This window comes from Pleurodeles waltl, chromosome 2_1, assembly GCF_031143425.1.
Source record: "Pleurodeles waltl isolate 20211129_DDA chromosome 2_1, aPleWal1.hap1.20221129, whole genome shotgun sequence".
Lineage (NCBI taxonomy): Eukaryota > Metazoa > Chordata > Amphibia > Caudata > Salamandridae > Pleurodeles > Pleurodeles waltl.
The window spans coordinates 754,631,189-754,638,968 of NC_090438.1; the positions used below are offsets into that span (position 1 = coordinate 754,631,189).

The 7,780-nt window shown below is 41.4% G+C and overlaps 1 protein-coding gene across 2 annotated transcripts in view; it reads left to right on the forward strand.

Moving 5' to 3' along the window:
- DUSP22 (dual specificity phosphatase 22) overlaps positions 1–2,265 on the forward strand; it is a 463,313-nt gene extending 461,048 nt beyond the window's left edge. For both annotated transcript variants that reach the window (XM_069217750.1, XM_069217759.1), the window contains one exon: positions 1,217–2,265. In XM_069217750.1, the coding sequence (XP_069073851.1) occupies positions 1,217–1,408 (192 nt within the window). In that variant the 3' untranslated portion in view covers positions 1,409–2,265. The remainder of the gene's footprint in view (positions 1–1,216) is intronic.
- The last annotated feature ends 5,515 nt before the right edge of the window (positions 2,266–7,780 follow it).

Consider the following 7,780-nt stretch of genomic DNA (forward strand, 5'->3'; position numbering starts at 1 on the left):
CAGCTGCACCGTGAGACATAATAGGATTCATGAATATAGAAATAGAGTAGGGAGCGCTCATTTCTCACTATTCACCCTCCTATTGTATGTATCAGTTCATCATAATGGCCCAGACTGGGCCTGGAAAGTGCAGTGCATGGAACTCCTGAGCTTGAGCGTCTGTCCTCTGAACAGGCTACCACTTCAGAAGGATCACCTGTCTCAGCAGCAGGGCAGGGTCCTCCACCCAAATATAAGCAGCTTTTACCTCTATATCTGGAGTTTGAGCAGAAGAGCAGCAATTGACTGCTTTTAGTTTGTTGCCTGAAGGGGTGGATGTCTTCCTCAACACCATATGCCCCTCCACGAAATTAATCTATGCCAGACACTGAGACAAATTTGTAACCTGGTGTGGTGCCCAAGACACTGATCCCTTACAGATAACTTTGTAGGCCGTCCTTTTGTTTGTTTTAAGCGGCCCTTGGAAGACCTGTGAGCCCATTTCAGCAGGTCCAGGGTGAAGCTGTTACCATTGCATGGGAGTTGGGGGGGCCTGACCTTGATAACTGCCAGGGTGCGACACAGGCATTGGTGCATTCGTTCATGAAGCACTACTGCCTTGACAGTAATGTCTGGTCAGAAAAACACTCTGCCTGCTCACTTCGGCAAGGCTTTCTGGTCTGACCCTTCTCCGCAGACCCTCCACCTTGGGGAAGTACTGCTTTTGTATCTATTTTAAACTGAGAAATCTGTGGTTAGAAGTATCCATAAGATGAACATGTTACTTCCTTTCAGTAATGCTCTTTCTGATGGATGCTCTATCTAGCTGAAGGTTACTCACTGCCCTCCCTTTTCTATGGAGTTGTTTATTTTTAACATGCAAAATATGGTATCAAGGTAGTACTTGTCACACTGTTACCAACAAATGTTTATGATCCATGCCTGAGAGCAGAAGGGGAAAACAAAAAAACTGCCATTAGAATGCTGGGGTGGCACTTAGTATGGCACGTCACCATCATTTCCAGGGCAGTATAGAATCAGCGCGCTACTGCATGACACCACCTTTCAGCACATGGCAACTACTCTTAAAATGTTTCCAGATCCAGTATGGCGCCTGGGGGTTATTGTAAGGTAAAGAATCTGCAGTTAGCATATCCACCAGACAGAGCATTACCAAAGGTAAGTAAATTGTTAATTTGCATGGCTTTTAATTTTGTACATTGTTTCATTTTTGCAGTTGCGGCTGTGGCTTAAAGAAACATATGGAGAGAACTCTTTAGAAGATGCAGAGGAGGCCAAAAATCTACTGATTAAATATAAGGAACAGCAGCAAGCGGAGCCACAGGGATCCGGAGCCGGACGACCATGGAGCAACAATTACACATCATTATCCTCCTTGTCTTACAGCACATATACTACAGAAACCTAAGTTCTGGATACCCTGTTACCTGTCACTCCTCTGTATCTGCTTAAACTATTTAAAAATGCCAGTATCTTTTATAGACTATGGGTGGGACTACCATTTGGCTTTGGTGAACAAAAGTGTCTCCTTATGGTGGTACTGTGTGAATTGTGACCGCCTAAACACATTTTGCAGTGTGTGGCTGCCTCTTGTCACCTTAAGGTAGTCTTTTAATTATGAAGCTGCTTGCACCATGTTCCTCGTCACTGCCTCTTAAGTCCACCAGTTAGTAACATTGGAGCACACACAGTCCCCCACAAAGAATAGCCTTAATGGGGTGTAGCACTCTGTGGAATTGAGCGTTTGCTATAGTTGTACAATTGACCTTGGCTACCTCAAAAATGTGAACAGTGCCGTTGTTGTTGTTACTTTATTACTTTGCCTTGAAATTAGCCAACCTATCATGACCAGCTCCAAGGAGCTTTTTTTATTCAGGTATTGCAGGACCGATTTCAATTCATGAACTGTGAGATCAACAATTGCACAACATATTTAAATTTCGAGGTAAAGACTGTGGTTTTACTTAAATTATTTGTTTCAAGAAGCAAAAAGATGTTACTGGAAATAACCGGCAGCAACAAATTGCCCTGTTGTGTGTTTTATAAAACTAGCTTAGAATTACCAGGTAAGCTAATGAAGACATTAAATAAGCAAAGACACTTTGTTGCGGCCGATTATGGTAAAAATCATTCTAATAATCCTACTATGGTCAAAGGGTCTCAATTTAATTACTAAAGGTCACAAATCCTTTCTTTGCACTAAAGTGTTTAATCCAAGTGTGTCTTCGGTATGTCTCCTTGTTGAATAAATGGATATTTCACATATATGAATTGTCTGCATTTGTTTGAAAATCGTAAATATCCGGGTAATGGACCACCCAAACGCAGAGGACAGCATGTTACTCGACTTTTGTTGCAGCTATAAATCTGCATTTTGTTTTTAGCTAATTAAGAAATGTGAAGTGTAACAGTTTCCTGAAGGTAATTAGGGGCTTTTAATATGAAAAGGCATGATTTTGCATTTGAAAGTGAAAGACAATAAAGCTCTGAAAACTGTGTGAGAAACATCAGAAGTAACTCCAGCACTAAAATGGAGCAAGGAGAGACCCAAGGTGCATAGCATAACTAGGCCGGACCTAAGCTGCAAGCCTGTAGACAGAGACTCAGATTAACTTCCAGATCTTGTTAAACCTGACACCGCCTATTCATATTAAAATAAAGCCACTTAATGCCCATATTGTTTCTGCAGCAACCCCGTGATTGGGTCACAGTAGGACGTTCTGTCTTTTTTTCCAGTGGAAATCAATTTATAGTTTGACCTTGCCAGAGTACAATCCCTTTGTTGTTTGACATCACTTCTACACTGTGGGTTCTAAGATCCAGGAGCACCATCTCTGGAATCGATAACAACATTGTTATGGTCTTACCTTCCTTCCAAAAATGGTTACTTTTAGACAATGTCACAATAAATGCAGTGTTTTTACATTCATTCTACATCTCCAAGAGTTTGAGCTTACCTAGGGATAAATACAGTGTGTCAGGATGTCATTGTGCCATGGAGCCAGTCCGTAACAGCCACGTCACTGGTAAGCCTTGATGTAACCTAGTGACAAGCAAGAGGCACTTGGGATGAGTCAACCTGACCCACATCAGGAGCTAAATTCTCCTGATGGACTTTCATTTTGTCATTTTTGCCTGCCAGCAGTAGGCCTGCAGTTAGTGTTGGAGGATGGGATGGGGAGGAGCAAAGCACAGTCTTACCGGGCCAGAGTCAGCATGTGCTGCCTCGAGCAGTTGGTGTTGGGTGCTGAGGCTCAGGGAGGCAGGACAGGGATGAAGACTTGGCTTTTAGGGGGGAAACACCGGCCTGACATGAAGGAGGGGGGAGACTTAAAGGGGCAGACACTGATAGCAGAGAAAACTGAACATGGGTTTAACGAATGCCCTGATAGGAGTCGTCCAGTAAGAAGTCTTACCTCTCATGACCCTGTCAGAACAAGTAAAGAGGAGGGGATTGATCCTCCTGGCTTAAAATAACTAATGGGAGAGGAGGAGGAACCAAGGGGAGGGGGCAGGAACCATAAGTCACCATAAAAAAAGTATCTGGCAGATGTTGGGAAGCAGCTCAGGAGGAAGACTATAAACGTCTGTGTAGTAGCCTGTTTATAAGAAGGCACATGACAAGATAGGTTTATGTACGCAGATCCTTTATTCTGCATCTCATCCACTGCCAGCAACAACCCACTGGCCAGTTGTAGTTCAAATAATCCTACATATCCCCATAGAATACTAATAATGTAATTTCTAGCAATATACCAACACAATCTTCTGCTAGAAGATACCATAACCTCCTTTTTTTACAGCAAGTGAGAAGGTATATAGCACAACTAACACAAAAATATCAACAATATAAGAATACAAGACAATGAAGAAAATAAAAAGGGGAAAGACAATTAAAATACAGATCTACATTGCATACTGTGCACTATGTTATAAATTATGGCTGATACGGGACAATGCAATTAATGTTCCATATATTCCCATCCTGGAGCTTGACAGCATTGTTACTATCCTGAATATCTTGACTACACTCAAGGGTATAGAAACATTTCTTAACTGTGGGTTGTTTTACCTTCACCAAAACCCCTACATTGATGTGCATGTCACACACTACATTGCACACATCATAAGTATATTATATTCTCAACATTCTTGAAAACTCTTGTACATGTACATTTCCTGCGTCCCACACTAGAGCTTCATGTTTCATTCCTTTCACACAACACAGAGGCAACACAGTACTAAGCTTCGTTCCACGCAACATTTTAAATTAAATGTTCCTAGAGGTACTATCAGGAGTCATCCTATGTGTCAGCAGCTGTAACCAAGAATATTGTACCACAGTTTGCCTGAGCTCTTTGGTAGTTGTCTCAATCACAAGATAAAATAATGTATTCATTCAGGTAAACCATTGCCTTAAGGATGGTAAAACGAACACAGTTTATACACTGTCTATTGCTAATTAAAAAAAAAAATCTTGTCTCAAGATATTGATTTGGGATCATTATTTTTCAACAAACTACGTGATAAATCTTCTCTAGTGAAGATTCCATCAAGAAAAGAGATTACTGTTCTTGACTCAACATCATAAACAATTTTAATATCCGGCCAACAAGAAAATAAATCTAGTAAAGCCATTATGTACATCGGTGATCTTCCCAAATTCAAAGGTCTATTTCTGTCAAACTCTGATGGTTCCCAAAGTTTAGATTTTAAGTTTCTAAAGGCCATGAAAAGAGTCCGGATTTCCTTATCTTGTAACTCACAGAACGTTCCACACAATCAGAATTGACTCTTCCAATTTGTGCATGCATCCCTGGTCACCAATACTCATATCTCATCCTTTTTGTTACCTTTGCTGATACCTTGAATGTCTACATGTGCCAGATCTGAGTTTATGTTGTAAGGCTCTAGGAGTCACTAGTCTGGCTCCTCTATCATCCTACACTCATCGCTAGTATAGCAGTTGATGTACAAAGGTACTTTATTTAGCATCTCATCCACAGTTAGCAGCAACCCACTGGCCAGTTACATTTCAAACAATCCTTCGAACCCCCATTAAACACTAGCAATGTCACTTCCAGAAAGATTCCAACACAGTCTTCTGCTAGAAGGTACCACATCTTGTTTCACCCCTTTTAGGCAAGTGGGAAGGTGGGCGTAGCATGACCGAGGAATGGATAGGGAATCTGAGGGATTAACTACCCAGGGTGTAGACTCTGAGCTTCTGTTGTTGCCTTTACAGGTTGTACCTGAACTGTTCCAGGACTCGTAAGGCAATGAAAATCCCTCACCTGGGGTGGACTATGGGAGTATCTGTGGACGAAACACTACAATCTATTTCAACGTGTGGTATACTATAGAGAATTATGATGCATTACCCTGAGGATTTGGCAGTAAACCTTGGACTTTGACATACCATAAGCTGTCAAAAGCAAGATTCATGGTTTGGACATTTCACAAGTTGTCAGTATTAGAATATTCAGAACCAACACTACAATGGCAATGAAGGGCAACAGATGTAGACCTAGACCTTGTGCATTCATTATCCACAGGCTGATATTGAAGCTTTACAGCAAAATGTCCACATTTAAGGAGCTCAACAGGTGGTGGCCATGAGAAACAATGTCACCCTTCTTTGATTAACAGATGTGATAACTGATTCAGGGTCACCCCAGCATCTCACCAGCTACAAAAGTGCATACCTGGAGAAGGTTCTGATTATTTTTTTACCACATTTGAGAGCATGGCTACAACACCAACCTGGCAACGGGAACACTGGGGTCAGTATATACCTGCTGATTGGGGAAATGCAAGCAGCCTAATAAGCTGCAAAACTGTATGGCACTACGAAGCCTGAGACCATCAAGAAAGCTACTATGGTTCGATTAGGAGAATTATAACCAGTAGTTTCTCTTGGTTCGCCTAAAGGAAAATGAGACAAAGGCAGTTGTTTTACAGTTGAGGTATGTGGCAGATAAGCGGCTGCATACAACAGAGACTACCATAGAGAAACCACGTAGTGTTAGAACAATTCATAGAAGCCCCCTCTAGACCTATGATAAACTGGATGAAAGTGCATCCTAATGTTACGTGTTAAAAACATGATTGAGATGCCACAGCCCATCAAAAAGCAATTGTATTGAAACTGATGGGGGCTCTACGTGCCACACGATCCTTATCGCATCTATCAGCCTGGGGAGCGCTTGTTAAGCCCATAGATGTCTCTGTTATACAGAACAGGATCAGAAGTCAATACTGGGGAGTGCCCCCAAAGTAGGAGAATGAGTGGTGGGAAGGGGGAATGGAAGCCTGGAAAAACCATTGAGAGAAGGTAGTCAGAAAAGAAGTGTCACCCCAATGTTTCAACTGAAGGCTATTGGGCATATTGTCTGATTTTCATATCCAGAAACAATGGATATCATGCTAGCGTAGACCTGTTATGGAGCAGAGATACACAGAAAACATCCATATATTTGTGATGTTACTGTGAATAATGTGTTCACCAAAGCATTAGTAGTTAGTGGGTTCATACAATGTTAAGCATTCCAGAATGATGTGCCTAAGATGAAGGTGTGGAGGAACTACTTACCATCACCTGTATACATGGGGATTGTAGTACATACCTCACAACATAGGTTGTCCTTTTTGTGGCAGGAAATAAGGTGAAGCTGCCTGTCACTTAAAGTTACTGCAACAAGTGTTGTTGGGAACTGGATGTCCCTCATTTTAAAGAGATCTTCCCTGCAGCTGAACCTGCAATACAGTGGTGGGGAGAACCGTCCTTCTGTATTGCGGATATTGCGGTGGGTATTTAGGGTAAGTTAGGGGCAATACACAGATTGGTGCGAAAGGCGAAGGACCCACCTGAAAAAATGTAAAAATACAGGCAAGAAGATGGAGAGCTTTTGAGAGACAAAAAGGCTCCCCAGTTTGTTCAGAAAAAGGGATTGGTATATTTCATGGTAGCAGAACGAAAGCTTCAGTTACCTTAGAAAATAGGTAGAAGTTTCTTCAGTTGGCACATACTTTTCTTACTGGGGATCAACAAGGAGCTGAAAAACTATAACAAATCATGTTGCAGTGGTTGGTGTTTCTGGCCCAGAGTGTATTCTGAGGTGGCCCAGTTCCTTAAAGAGTGCAGTGTACATCAAAGAGAGAACATATGCTATGTTACCAAGGGCCAGTTATCCCTAATGCATGTTATTGAAGTCCCACTCCAAAGAATATAAATGGATTTGATTGGACCATTAGGACCACCGGGCAGAGGACATAGGTATATCTTCGGGAATGCAGATTATGCCACTCAATACTCCAAAGCGTTCCATTTGCAAGGGATAACTGCTACCTTAATCTGTGATTTGCTAATATCTTTCTTTCCTAGGGTGGGGCTTCCACAGGAGATTGTCATCAAGAAGGTGACTAATTTCATGTCACAGATACTTAAACAGGTTGGCTAAACCCTACAAATTTCCCAAATCAGTATATCATCCACAGACAGACGGATTAGTGGAAAGAAATAATTAGACAATAAAGAAAATGATCAAGAAATGCACTACAATATATTGAAGGATTGGGACAAGTGTTACCCTGATTATTATTTACTATTTATTCCACTTCACAATTTTCCACCAGCTTTACTCTGTTGAGTTGCTGTATGAGAAACAACCTAGAACTTTCCTAGATCTAGAATGAGAGCAGTAGGAAAAAGAAGAGAAGGAATAGGTTACTGTGTTGCAGTATGATAAAACAGATTTTATAATATGTGAAAAATCTCAAA